Source organism: Pecten maximus, unplaced genomic scaffold (assembly GCF_902652985.1).
Source record: "Pecten maximus unplaced genomic scaffold, xPecMax1.1, whole genome shotgun sequence".
NCBI classification, from domain to species: domain Eukaryota; kingdom Metazoa; phylum Mollusca; class Bivalvia; order Pectinida; family Pectinidae; genus Pecten; species Pecten maximus.
Window position 1 is genome coordinate 1 of NW_022979581.1, and position 13,461 is coordinate 13,461.

Sequence of the window (13,461 nt, forward strand, 5' to 3'; positions counted from 1 at the left end):
GTTTTTGGTTGAAGGTTTCCATTGTTTTAATTGTGAAATCATAGCTTGTTAGTGCCATGTGCATTTTCTCACAAAAACATCATTGTTAACCAAATGCTTCTATTTTTTTAAAGTCACGAAACTCGTTTCATTAATGTCAAATGGATCAGAATCTCATATAAGACAAAAGTTCTAATGAATACATGCCTCACAATATGATATAGGTATACGGTAAATACCACAGCGTGAAAACCTACAAATCACACAATTGAGCAAATGTTTGTCCAATCAATACCATTAAAACATTTGTGTGACTGGTGGCCCTAAGAATAAAACTGCAAAATTTAACCACCAAAGCATATAATTAACAGTTTTAAGTATTACAATGTTATTAATTTCATTATTCAAGCGAAACTGAATTTATCAGACTTTCATCAGTTATAATTAATTATTAATTCGCCAATTATATAGTTTTTTCTCTTATTAGAGATTGGCTTTAATTAATTACACATTACGTTACCAATTGGAAATTGCGAATTTGTTTACACATACAGAATGATGACTAAGTAGTAATTAATATTTGTTTTAACGGAAGCTAGCACGAGCCGGTTAAAAAACGTAACAGTTGTTCTCCGCAGGATGCATGCAATAAGATCAAAGGAAGACTACGGCCATACAAAGAGAAAAGTCCTACAGGAACATGGACGGAATGGGTCGGTATATGTACAACAATTATTATTATGTTGTAAATATGGATTATGGCATTAAATAAATATTAGAATTAATTATTAAAGCTCAATAGTTTACCTCATACACAGTGTAATTATTATTTACTGATGTAGTCGTAAAGATGTGTAATAATAAACGGCACGTTGAGACCTATGTGAGATAGGTTTTGGTAAACAATGCAGTATACTCGAACAGACTAATCTAGATTGTATTACGTTTCCATATATATTATGACCCACTTACACTTGCTAAATATCTAGTTGTTAACAAATATTTGCAGGCTTTACCTTTTGTCATGAGGTTTAAAGCTTCTAGAAAAATTAAAATGAAATAGAAGGAACAAAACATTTTCCGTAAGAATTATTTTCAAATGGAGAAAAATTGAAGGCGATTTCAACTAATGGATGTTGAGGTCTAGAATGTTTGGAGCTTCAGACGGAATCATTATGCAAACACTTTATACATATCTATATTTTATGTGTTAATGATACCAATGCTGTCAAATTTGGTTGTATATTAGTCATTAAACAAAATGTTTTACGGAGTTGGTAAGATATGGAACAAAAATGATATGTCCTTAACACTTGTTGTATAATGTTGGATGAATAAACCGTTTCTTTCATTTACTTTCTGGTATGGCAGGTCAGAGATAAAAATATGGCATTAAGAGGTAGAATTTTGAAATATATATTGGAGTTAAATTTTAATTTACGATATATTAACAAGTTATGGTGGTTTGATATCAAATGACATCATAATATAATATATATGTAAACAAAAGTGAATAGTGTCAATGTGATTGTAACCCTCTTAACTAAGCATCATTATAGTTATAACACGCCATACAGAGTAAAGTTGGGTGAGATGTGGTGACTTGCTAGTTATATATAATTGATTTATCTCCTTACTATGAACAATCTCAATTGATAATCTTATTTGATTTGGGCTTAATCAGAATTAAACAATTGTATGTTTTATTTTAAATTCTTATATGGTACCAGTTTATATGAGGTAGGGAGATCCGTGTTTGGTCAACAAATGAGTAGAAGACTACTGGTATTTACCAAATGGACATTATAGTGTGAAACTCTGTTGTTGATCAGACACTTGTCTCTCTCCTGCGTAGTAAACGAGTTCTAATACATATTTAACAATGATTTGAAAATTATTATAAAGGAAAAGAAAATACTTAAGATTATCATTATATATTATTCACAAATACTCTTTCTATATATATACTGTAATTTCCATTCTTGACTAATAACCAGATACTAATTATTTGAAATAAATGTAATGTTATGGAGAGAACTTTAATATAGGCTTAGCCTGATGTTCAATCCATTTGATTCCCAATAAAATATGTTGAAATGAGAAATGACATCATTGTTGCAGGTTAATGCTGCTTATATGGACAGAGTGAGTTTATCCGCCACAGGGATAGGAAGGTATTTACCCTTGGTTGTAGTATTATTTAATATGTATATCAACGAATGTCTACTGGAATATCTATTAATGGGCCGCTTACGATCACGCGATGTTTAAATTAAGACAATTAATATAATTGAGCGTAAAGGAACAAAATACCTGATGACATTAAATATGATAATGGAGTATCAACGATGAACATGAGTTCTCTTTAAACCATCCGGAGCAATATTAGAACGGTGTCTAGGGGAACTCAAAGTGAAGAAAACAAGGACTGAAAGGGTTCACAAAAACTAATGGGAATGATAAAATAGCTAGAAATACAATGGGATAACAAATCAATTTAAGTCTCTTGAATATCTCTTCAGTAATACCAACCCCAATTTGGCATGGGTTCCCACTTTTAGGCGCCTCCGACGATCTCATGTTATACGATGATATACTGCACCAGTTCAACGTAATACATCACAAACTCATTTCTAGTCTCCCGTTCGTGCATTTCATAGTCCCGGATGTCATGATATTTGGAAATAACACACTTAATGCAACGCATTAATCGTGTAAAGAGGACACTGATGTGGTACTGCTGAATATGACTTTACTTCCTTACCTTCCTTCGACACACAAACGTGGTTGGTGCTTCACGCATTGTTAAAGTTGACACCTATTTTAAGGGTCATCTATATAGCAGAATAATGTTGAATTTCAAACATGAATAAATATCTGAAGATTTGCACAAAAATAGTCATGTAATATACCAAAATGTTTGTTTGGACATGTAGCTTCTTACAATCACCAATAATTTGCTGTAGATGCTATCAGTTTCTTCTATAGAGGAACTTTGTGATAGCATGTAGCATGGAATAATTCTAAGTCACGCAAATTACCAAACCTGAAACAAAGCCAAGCTGTTATGTTTACAAGTGTCTATAGCACAGGGTAGGAGCATTTGTTTGACCTGATTTTACTGTATGTACGTATAAACACTTATTTTGTTTTGACCTTGAAATGCAAATGGCGGCTGTGAATAGTATTACAAAAATATGGCTTAAAGGGAGGCATTTCAGTTAATAAAAATACTCCTATATCGTGCTTGTAAGACATATCATCATATTAAGAAGGACCCTTTAAAGTCAAAGTGTTAAACTGGTGAATTTGTGGCCTTTTTCAGAAATAGGTATATTTCACCCCAAACTCAACGGTTGAACATTTTTTTCCTAAAAACAGTCTTCTTGAAATTTCAAGAATTATTTATATTGTCTAATAAGAGCATTTTTGATGTTTTAAATACCTCCTTATATGCCATATTTATGTGATATCATTCACGAACGCCATTTGCAATTCAAGGTCAAAATAAAAACAGCGTTTATACATATAATAACGTCAAACCTGGTCAAACCAATGCTCCTATTTTGTGTTTTAGACACATGTGAGCAAACCGACATGGCAAGTTTGTGTAATATATGGGATACAAATGAGTTAATCATGTCCCCCTGAAACATGCATTTTTCTTACGTTTTGTTGAAATTTACAAACAGCTTATCAAATTACATGTCAACAGCAAGTCCCACGGTTGGCCATAATACATACTAAAAGTTCATCATGTTACTTTTGTGAAATTTCACCATAGTAGGAATTTATAGGCCTGTAAAATATCAATGTTTTTACTGGATTTGCTGTTTAGATGTCCCTTAAAGGGTTGTTTATTTTTACCAGGAAGTCTCGTTATTTCATAAAAGCAAGAAATGATACCTTCATAATAAAATCAATTTAGGAAAGTATTGGTTGTCTTTATAATCTCGAAAAACACTTCCGTTTCCTTAAATATTTCGTAAATCAGCGGAAATTTGAACTATGGACACCGTTCATGTTATTGGGCCTGTTTTAAGGACGTCGAACTCAAACAAGTTAAATGAATGGGCATGTGAAAGGTAGATTAAAACGTGAATCTAATCGCAAATACTTTCATTTATATTCTTAGTGTGTCGTTCTCACACCAGCCATAGTAATATAAAAGAGAGTGTCTATGGGGACCCAAACTGAAGGAAACAACTAAAAGGTTGGACGGGAACGAAATGATTTTTTTTTAATAATATTGCTTACGCGGTTTATAGGATGTTGTTTCTTATTGTAATGCGGAACCATCTTGAATTATCTACTGAGTCGTAATATGAATGGTTTTATTTTTCATTTTAATTCTATACTCTCTTGAGCTATCTATGATATCAGTGATTTAATTCATATATGGTGTTGTTCGTCCTAACACAAAAGACCAGGCGACCAGGAGTGGGATTTTGAGAAAGGCGTAGGCAATCCTATCCACTATTACACGTATGGAGCGGCATGTACTGAGGTGGAAATCGACTGCCTAACAGGAGAACATCAGGTAGGCATTAAATGTTAATGTTACAGGTGTGTAATCTTACAGGTGTGTAATGTTACAGGTGTGTAATGTTACAGATGTGTTAATGCTACAGGTGTGTTAATGTAACAGGTGTGTTAATGTTACAGGTGTGTAATGTTACAGGTGTGTTAATGTCACAGGTGTGTTAATGGTACAGATGTGTTAATGTTACAGGTGTGTAATGTTACAGATGTGTTAATGTTACAGATGTGTAATGTTACAGGTGTGTAATATTACAGGTGTGTTAATGTTACAGGTGTGTTAATGTTACATGTGTGTTAATGTTACAGGTGTGTTAATGTTACAGGTGTGTAATGTTACAGGTGTGTAATATTACAGGTGTGTTAATGTTACAGGTGTGTTAATGTTACAGGTGTGTTAATGTTACAGGTGTGTAATGTTACAGGTGTGTAATATAACAGGTGTGTTACTGTTACAGGTGTGTTAATGTTACAGGTGTGTTAATGTTACAGGTGTGTTACTGTTACAGGTGTGTTAATGTTACAGGTGTGTTAATGTTACAGGTGTGTAATGTCACAGTTGTGTTAATGTTACAGGTTTGGAATGTTACAGGTGTGTTAATGTTACAGGTGTGTAATGTTACAGGTGTGTAATGTCACAGTTGTGTTAATGTTACAGATGTGTAATGTCACAGTTGTGTTAATGTTACAGGTGTGTAATGTCACAGTTGTGTTAAGGTTACAGGTGTGTAATGTCACAGTTGTGTTAATGTTACAGGTGTGTTAATGTTACAGGTATGTTAATGTTACATGTGTGTAATGTTACAGGTGTGTAATGTTACAGATGTGTTAATGTTACAGATGTGTAATGTTACAGGTGTGTAATATTACAGGTGTGTTAATGTTACAGGTGTGTTAATGTTACAGATGTGTAATGTTACAGATGTGTAATGTTACAGATGTGTTAATGTTACAGGTGTGTAATGTTACAGGTGTGTTAATGTTACATGTGTGTTAATGTTACAGGTGTGTTAATGTTACATGTGTGTAATGTTACAGGTGTGTAATGTTACAGGTGTGTAATGTTACAGATGTGTTAATGTTACAGGTGTGTTAATGTTACAGGTGTGTTACTGTTACAGGTGTGTTACTGTTACAGGTGTGTAATATTACAGGTGTGTTAATGTTACAGGTGTGTTAATGTTACAGGTGTGTTACTGTTACAGGTGTGTAATATTACAGGTGTGTTAATGTTACAGGTGTGTTAATGTTACAGATGTGTTAATGTTACAGGTGTGTAATGTTACAGGTGTGTTAATGTTACAGATGTGTTAATGTTACAGGTGTGTTAATGTTACACGTGTGTTAATGTTACAGTTGTGTTAATGTTACAGGTGTGTAATGTTACAGGTGTGTTAATGTTACAGGTGTGTTAATGTTACAGGTGTGTTAATGTTACAGATGTGTTAATGTTACAGGTGTGTAATGTTACAGGTGTGTTAATGTTACAGGTGTGTTAATGTTACAGATGTGTTAATGTTACAGGTGTGTTAATGTTACAGATGTGTTAATGTTACAGATGTGTTAATGTTACAGGTGTGTAATGTTACAGGTGTGTTAATGTTACAGGTGTGTAATATTACAGGTGTGTTAATGTTACAGGTGTGTAATGTTACATGTGTGTTAATGTTACAGGTGTGTTAATATTACAGGTGTGTTAATGTTACAGATGTGTTAATGTTACAGGTGTGTAATGTTACAGGTGTGTTAATGTTACAGGTGTGTTAATGTTTCAGGTGTGTAATGTTACAGGTGTGTAATGTTACAGGTGTGTTAATGTTACATGTGTGTTAATGTTACAGTTGTGTTAATGTTACAGGTGTGTTAATGTTACAGGTGTGTAATGTCACAGGTGTGTAATGTTACATGTGTGTTAATGTTACATGTGTGTTAATGTTACAGGTGTGTAATGTTACAGGTGTGTAATGTTACAGGTGTGTTAATGTTACAGGTGTGTTAATGTTACAGGTGTGTTAATATTACAGGTGTGTAATGTCACAGGTGTGTTAATGTTACAGGTGTGTTAATGTTACAGGTGTGTAATGTTACAGATGTGTAATGTTACAGGTGTGTAATATTACAGGTGTGTTAATGTTACAGGTGTGTTAATGTTACAGATGTGTAATGTTACAGATGTGTAATGTTACAGATGTGTTAATGTTACAGGTGTGTAATGTTACAGGTGTGTTAATGTTACAGGTGTGTTAATGTTACAGGTGTGTTAATGTTACAGATGTGTTAATGTTACAGGTGTGTAATGTTACAGGTGTGTTAATGTTACAGGTGTGTTAATGTTACAGATGTGTTAATGTTACAGGTGTGTTACTGTTACAGGTGTGTTACTGTTACAGGTGTGTAATATTACAGGTGTGTTAATGTTACAGGTGTGTTAATGTTACAGGTGTGTAATGTTACAGGTGTGTTACTGTTACAGGTGTGTAATATTACAGGTGTGTTAATGTTACAGGTGTGTTAATGTTACAGATGTGTTAATGTTACAGGTGTGTTAATGTTACAGGTGTGTTAATGTTACAGTTGTGTTAATGTTACAGGTGTGTAATGTTACAGGTGTGTTAATGTTACAGGTGTGTTAATGTTACAGGTGTGTTAATGTTACAGATGTGTTAATGTTACAGGTGTGTAATGTTACAGGTGTGTTAATGTTACAGGTGTGTTAATGTTACAGATGTGTTAATGTTACAGGTGTGTAATGTTACAGGTGTGTTAATGTTACAGGTGTGTAATGTTACAGGTGTGTTAATGTTACAGGTGTGTAATATTACAGGTGTGTTAATGTTACAGGTGTGTAATGTTACATGTGTGTTAATGTTACAGGTGTGTTAATATTACAGGTGTGTTAATGTTACAGATGTGTTAATGTTACAGGTGTGTTAATGTTACAGGTGTGTTAATGTTACAGGTGTGTAATGTTACAGGTGTGTAATGTTACAGGTGTGTTAATGTTACATGTGTGTTAATGTTACAGTTGTGTTAATGTTACAGGTGTGTTAATGTTACAGGTGTGTTAATGTTACAGGTGTGTAATGTCACAGGTGTGTAATGTTACATGTGTGTTAATGTTACATGTGTGTTAATGTTACAGGTGTGTAATGTTACAGCTGTGTAATGTTACAGGTGTGTAATGTTACATGTGTGTTAATGTTACAGGTGTGTTAATGTTACAGGTGTGTTAATATTACAGGTGTGTAATGTCACAGGTGTGTTAATGTTACAGGTGTGTTAATGTTACAGGTGTGTAATGTTACAGGTGTGTAATGTTACAGGTGTGTTAATGTTACAGGTGTGTTACTGTTACAGATGTGTTAATGTTACATGTGTGTAATGTTACAGGTGTGTAATGTCACAGGTGTGTTAATGTTACATGTGTGTTACTGTTACACGTGTGTTAATGTTACAGGTGTGTAATGTTACAGGTGTGTAATGTTACAGGTGTGTAATGTTACAGGTGTGTTAATGTTACAGGTGTGTTACTGTTACACGTGTGTTAATGTTACAGGTGTGTAATGTTACAGGTGTGTTAATGTCACAGGTGTGTTACTGTTACAGGTGTGTTAATGTTACAGGTGTGTTACTGTTACAGGTGTGTTAATGTTACAGGTGTGTTACTGTTACACGTGTGTTAATGTCACAGGTGTGTAATGTTACAGGTGTGTTACTGTTACAGGTGTGTAATGTTACAGGTGTGTTAATGTTACAGGTGTGTTAATATTACAGGTGTGTTAATGTTGCAGATGTGTTAATGTTACAGGTGTGTTAATGTTACAGGTGTGTTAATGTTACAGTTGTGTTAATGTTACAGGTGTGTAATGTTACAGGTGTGTTAATGTTACAGGTGTGTTAATGTTACAGGTGTGTTAATGTTACAGATGTGTTAATGTTACAGGTGTGTAATGTTACAGGTATGTTAATGTTACAGGTGTGTTAATGTTACAGATGTGTTAATGTTACAGGTGTGTTAATGTTACAGATGTGTTAATGTTACAGGTGTGTTAATGTTACAGATGTGTTAATGTTACAGGTGTGTAATGTTACAGGTGTGTTAATGTTACAGGTGTGTAATGTTACAGGTGTGTTAATGTTACAGGTGTGTAATATTACAGGTGTGTTAATGTTACAGGTGTGTAATGTTACATGTGTGTTAATGTTACAGGTGTGTTAATATTACAGGTGTGTTAATGTTACAGATGTGTTAATGTTACAGGTGTGTTAATGTTACAGGTGTGTTAATGTTACAGGTGTGTAATGTTACAGGTGTGTAATGTTACAGGTGTGTTAATGTTACATGTGTGTTAATGTTACAGTTGTGTTAATGTTACAGGTGTGTTAATGTTACAGGTGTGTTAATGTTACAGGTGTGTAATGTCACAGGTGTGTAATGTTACATGTGTGTTAATGTTACATGTGTGTTAATGTTACAGGTGTGTAATGTTACAGCTGTGTAATGTTACAGGTGTGTAATGTTACATGTGTGTTAATGTTACAGGTGTGTTAATGTTACAGGTGTGTTAATATTACAGGTGTGTAATGTCACAGGTGTGTTAATGTTACAGGTGTGTTAATGTTACAGGTGTGTAATGTTACAGGTGTGTAATGTTACAGGTGTGTTAATGTTACAGGTGTGTTACTGTTACAGATGTGTTAATGTTACATGTGTGTAATGTTACAGGTGTGTAATGTCACAGGTGTGTTAATGTTACATGTGTGTTACTGTTACACGTGTGTTAATGTTACAGGTGTGTAATGTTACAGGTGTGTAATGTTACAGGTGTGTAATGTTACAGGTGTGTTAATGTTACAGGTGTGTTACTGTTACACGTGTGTTAATGTTACAGGTGTGTAATGTTACAGGTGTGTTAATGTCACAGGTGTGTTACTGTTACAGGTGTGTTAATGTTACAGGTGTGTTACTGTTACAGGTGTGTTAATGTTACAGGTGTGTTACTGTTACACGTGTGTTAATGTCACAGGTGTGTAATGTTACAGGTGTGTTACTGTTACAGGTGTGTAATGTTACAGGTGTGTTAATGTTACAGGTGTGTTAATATTACAGGTGTGTTAATGTTGCAGATGTGTTAATGTTACAGGTGTGTAATGTTACAGGTGTGTAATGTTACAGGTGTGTTAATGTTACAGGTGTGTTAATGTTACAGGTGTGTAAAGTTACATGTATGTTAATGTTACAGGTGTGTTAATGTTACAGGTGTGTAATGTTACAGGTGTGTTAATGTTACAGGTGTGTAATGTTACAGGTGTGTTAATGTTACAGGTGTGTTAATATTACAGGTGTGTTAATGTTGCAGATGTGTTAATGTTACAGGTGTGTTAATGTTACAGGTGTGTTAATGTTACAGTTGTGTTAATGTTACAGGTGTGTAATGTTACAGGTGTGTTAATGTTACAGGTGTGTTAATGTTACAGGTGTGTTAATGTTACAGATGTGTTAATGTTACAGGTGTGTAATGTTACAGGTGTGTTAATGTTACAGGTGTGTTAATGTTACAGATGTGTTAATGTTACAGGTGTGTTAATGTTACAGATGTGTTAATGTTACAGGTGTGTTAATGTTACAGATGTGTTAATGTTACAGGTGTGTAATGTTACAGGTGTGTTAATGTTACAGGTGTGTAATGTTACAGGTGTGTTAATGTTACAGGTGTGTAATATTACAGGTGTGTTAATGTTACAGGTGTGTAATGTTACATGTGTGTTAATGTTACAGGTGTGTTAATATTACAGGTGTGTTAATGTTACAGATGTGTTAATGTTACAGGTGTGTTAATGTTACAGGTGTGTTAATGTTACAGGTGTGTAATGTTACAGGTGTGTAATGTTACAGGTGTGTTAATGTTACATGTGTGTTAATGTTACAGTTGTGTTAATGTTACAGGTGTGTTAATGTTACAGGTGTGTTAATGTTACAGGTGTGTAATGTCACAGGTGTGTAATGTTACATGTGTGTTAATGTTACATGTGTGTTAATGTTACAGGTGTGTAATGTTACAGCTGTGTAATGTTACAGGTGTGTAATGTTACATGTGTGTTAATGTTACAGGTGTGTTAATGTTACAGGTGTGTTAATATTACAGGTGTGTAATGTCACAGGTGTGTTAATGTTACAGGTGTGTTAATGTTACAGGTGTGTAATGTTACAGGTGTGTAATGTTACAGGTGTGTTAATGTTACAGGTGTGTTACTGTTACAGATGTGTTAATGTTACATGTGTGTAATGTTACAGGTGTGTAATGTCACAGGTGTGTTAATGTTACATGTGTGTTACTGTTACACGTGTGTTAATGTTACAGGTGTGTAATGTTACAGGTGTGTAATGTTACAGGTGTGTAATGTTACAGGTGTGTTAATGTTACAGGTGTGTTACTGTTACACGTGTGTTAATGTTACAGGTGTGTAATGTTACAGGTGTGTTAATGTCACAGGTGTGTTACTGTTACAGGTGTGTTAATGTTACAGGTGTGTTACTGTTACAGGTGTGTTAATGTTACAGGTGTGTTACTGTTACACGTGTGTTAATGTCACAGGTGTGTAATGTTACAGGTGTGTTACTGTTACAGGTGTGTAATGTTACAGGTGTGTTAATGTTACAGGTGTGTTAATATTACAGGTGTGTTAATGTTGCAGATGTGTTAATGTTACAGGTGTGTAATGTTACAGGTGTGTAATGTTACAGGTGTGTTAATGTTACAGGTGTGTTAATGTTACAGGTGTGTAAAGTTACATGTATGTTAATGTTACAGGTGTGTTAATGTTACAGGTGTGTAATGTTACAGGTGTGTTAATGTTACAGGTGTGTTAATGTTACAGGTGTGTAATGTTACAGGTGTGTAATGTTACAGGTGTGTAATGTTACAGGTGTGTAATGTTACAGGTGTGTAATGTTACAGGTGTGTAATGTTACAGGTGTGTTAATGTTACAGGTGTGTAATGTTACAGGTGTGTTAATGTTACAGGTGTGTAATGTTACAGGTGTGTAATGTTACAGGTGTGTTAATGTTACAGGTGTGTTAATGTTACAGGTATGTTAATGTTACAGGTGTGTTAATCTTACAGGTGTGTTAATCTTACAGGTTTGTTAATGTTACAGGTGTGTAATGTTACAGTTGTATTTAATATTACGTTGTCTTATCACCTATGTTGCATTTTTGTTATGTCATATGATACAGGTATTGGACACTGAGATCGTCATGGACATCGGGAACAGTTTAAACCCAAGTCTAGACGTTGGGCAGATAGAGGGTGGTTTTGTTCAGGTGTGTACAAATACAAATATTCAGGTTATTACATATGTATATTTGGATCAATATTGGGGGCGGGTTTGAATGGTTGTTCTCTAAAATTGCATTTCACTATAGCAAACTAATTGTAGATAACCAAGTACAATTATGCCATTTGTTTTATAAAAGGCCCATGTACAATGCTGAGATATCTACAGTATACAATGCTAGTATAGTCGGTGATATATCACATTCAGTAACAGTGCATTTGATTATTAAAGAGTAATGGAGTTGATATATTTTGAGCTTAATGATAAAAATAAAATTTTTGCATATTTATAGTTGCTTTGTAAGATTAATAGCAAGTAAATGTCTGTTACTGTTTTATCTAAGGCATTAATCTATCAAAACAATACAATTGTACTATTTAACAATAATTCATCAAGATGTCTATTTCGTGTCTATCACTATATTAAGGGATATGGATGGGTCACCATGGAAGAGTTGAAATTTTCACCAGAGGGCCATACCCTGGCTTGTGGACCGGTCGATTACAAACTCCCGGGGGTAAGGAACATACCTCGTCGGATGAAGGTGTCTATTCTCAAGGATTGTCCCAACAAGGGTACTGTGTATTCCTCAAAGGTAAAAATTAAGTTTAGATGTAATTCAAAATCCTAGGCTGGGTAAATGTAGAATAAAACGAATATGTAGCGGCAGACATTTAAACTAGCCTTCACACAAGTTTTTCTTGTTTCTTTAAAATTATTCAGCTTATTATTTAGTGAAAACAAATCGTAACCGCGAATAAACTAACCAAAATAATTAAATAATGTCTCTATTCTGAATGTCATCCATCAAGCATTTCTCTTTTTAAAAGTGTTATAAAGACTACAAAAGACAGACAATATACCAACACCTTCCATACCTAATTGAAAGTTAGATACAGTAGAGCGAAAATGAATTGAATTACACCATACAAATATTTCTTCCTTCTAGGACTCGTCAGTAATTCGACCAAATAAATGGTAAATGGTTAACGTGTCATCAACCATCAAGTTTACCAATCTTGATTACAGTATCCTATGGTTTGTTACAGGGTGTAGGTGAGCCTCCACTTCTACTGGCAATATCGGTTTATTTGGCACTGAGGAAAGCAGTACAGGCCTGTCGGACGGATGCCGGACTCTCTAGTACCTTTGACCTCGATATCCCATTAACAGCTGAAAGAATCAGAATGGCTTGTCCGATTGAAATTCCTACTGGCAAATCCGATTTATAAATAAAACCAAATGAGAGGACCAGGATCTGGTTCCAACAAAAATCAGTTGGACATTTGTCTAAATAGTTTGTGCCAGGGCATTTAGATCAAAATTGAAGAAAGAAAAAACAAACAAAACAAAACAAAACCGAATGTCCTAAATTTAGTCACGTAATTACATTTTTTGGAAGGGTCCGTTTTTGTACTTATATTCCTTATTCTGCGAATTGATCAGTGATATAGATCGACCAGAAATAAGATGAATTAACAATTGTCAATATGATCAATATATACTAATGATAAACTTACTTGTTATAAGTCAAGTATGTATTATTTTACCATATATTCATATCATAATATACAATACCATATCAACATTTTATACATTTACGA

At 34.1% G+C, this 13,461-nt stretch overlaps 1 protein-coding gene across 1 annotated transcript; it reads left to right on the forward strand.

Annotated features, from left to right (window-relative positions):
* Nucleotides 1-590: 590 nt before the first annotated feature.
* Nucleotides 591-13,201, forward strand: LOC117318997 (xanthine dehydrogenase/oxidase-like). Its single transcript, XM_033873910.1, has 6 exons — nt 591-692; nt 2,101-2,153; nt 4,405-4,519; nt 11,757-11,843; nt 12,285-12,452; nt 12,907-13,201. Exons 2-6 carry the CDS (start codon nt 2,116-2,118, stop codon nt 13,087-13,089), a joined length of 591 nt encoding a protein of 196 aa, XP_033729801.1. The 5' UTR covers nt 591-692; nt 2,101-2,115; the 3' UTR covers nt 13,090-13,201.
* The last annotated feature ends 260 nt before the right edge of the window (nt 13,202-13,461 follow it).

Excerpts from the sequence above, each read along its gene's own strand:
- LOC117318997 (XM_033873910.1), top strand. The coding sequence starts at position 2,116 with ATGGACAGAGTGAGTTTATCCGCCACAGGGATAGGAAG. Across the intron at positions 4,520-11,756 it reads GCCTAACAGGAGAACATCAG|GTATTGGACACTGAGATCGT; the intron begins GTAGGCATTAAA and ends CATATGATACAG. Across the intron at positions 12,453-12,906 it reads GTACTGTGTATTCCTCAAAG|GGTGTAGGTGAGCCTCCACT; the intron begins GTAAAAATTAAG and ends GGTTTGTTACAG.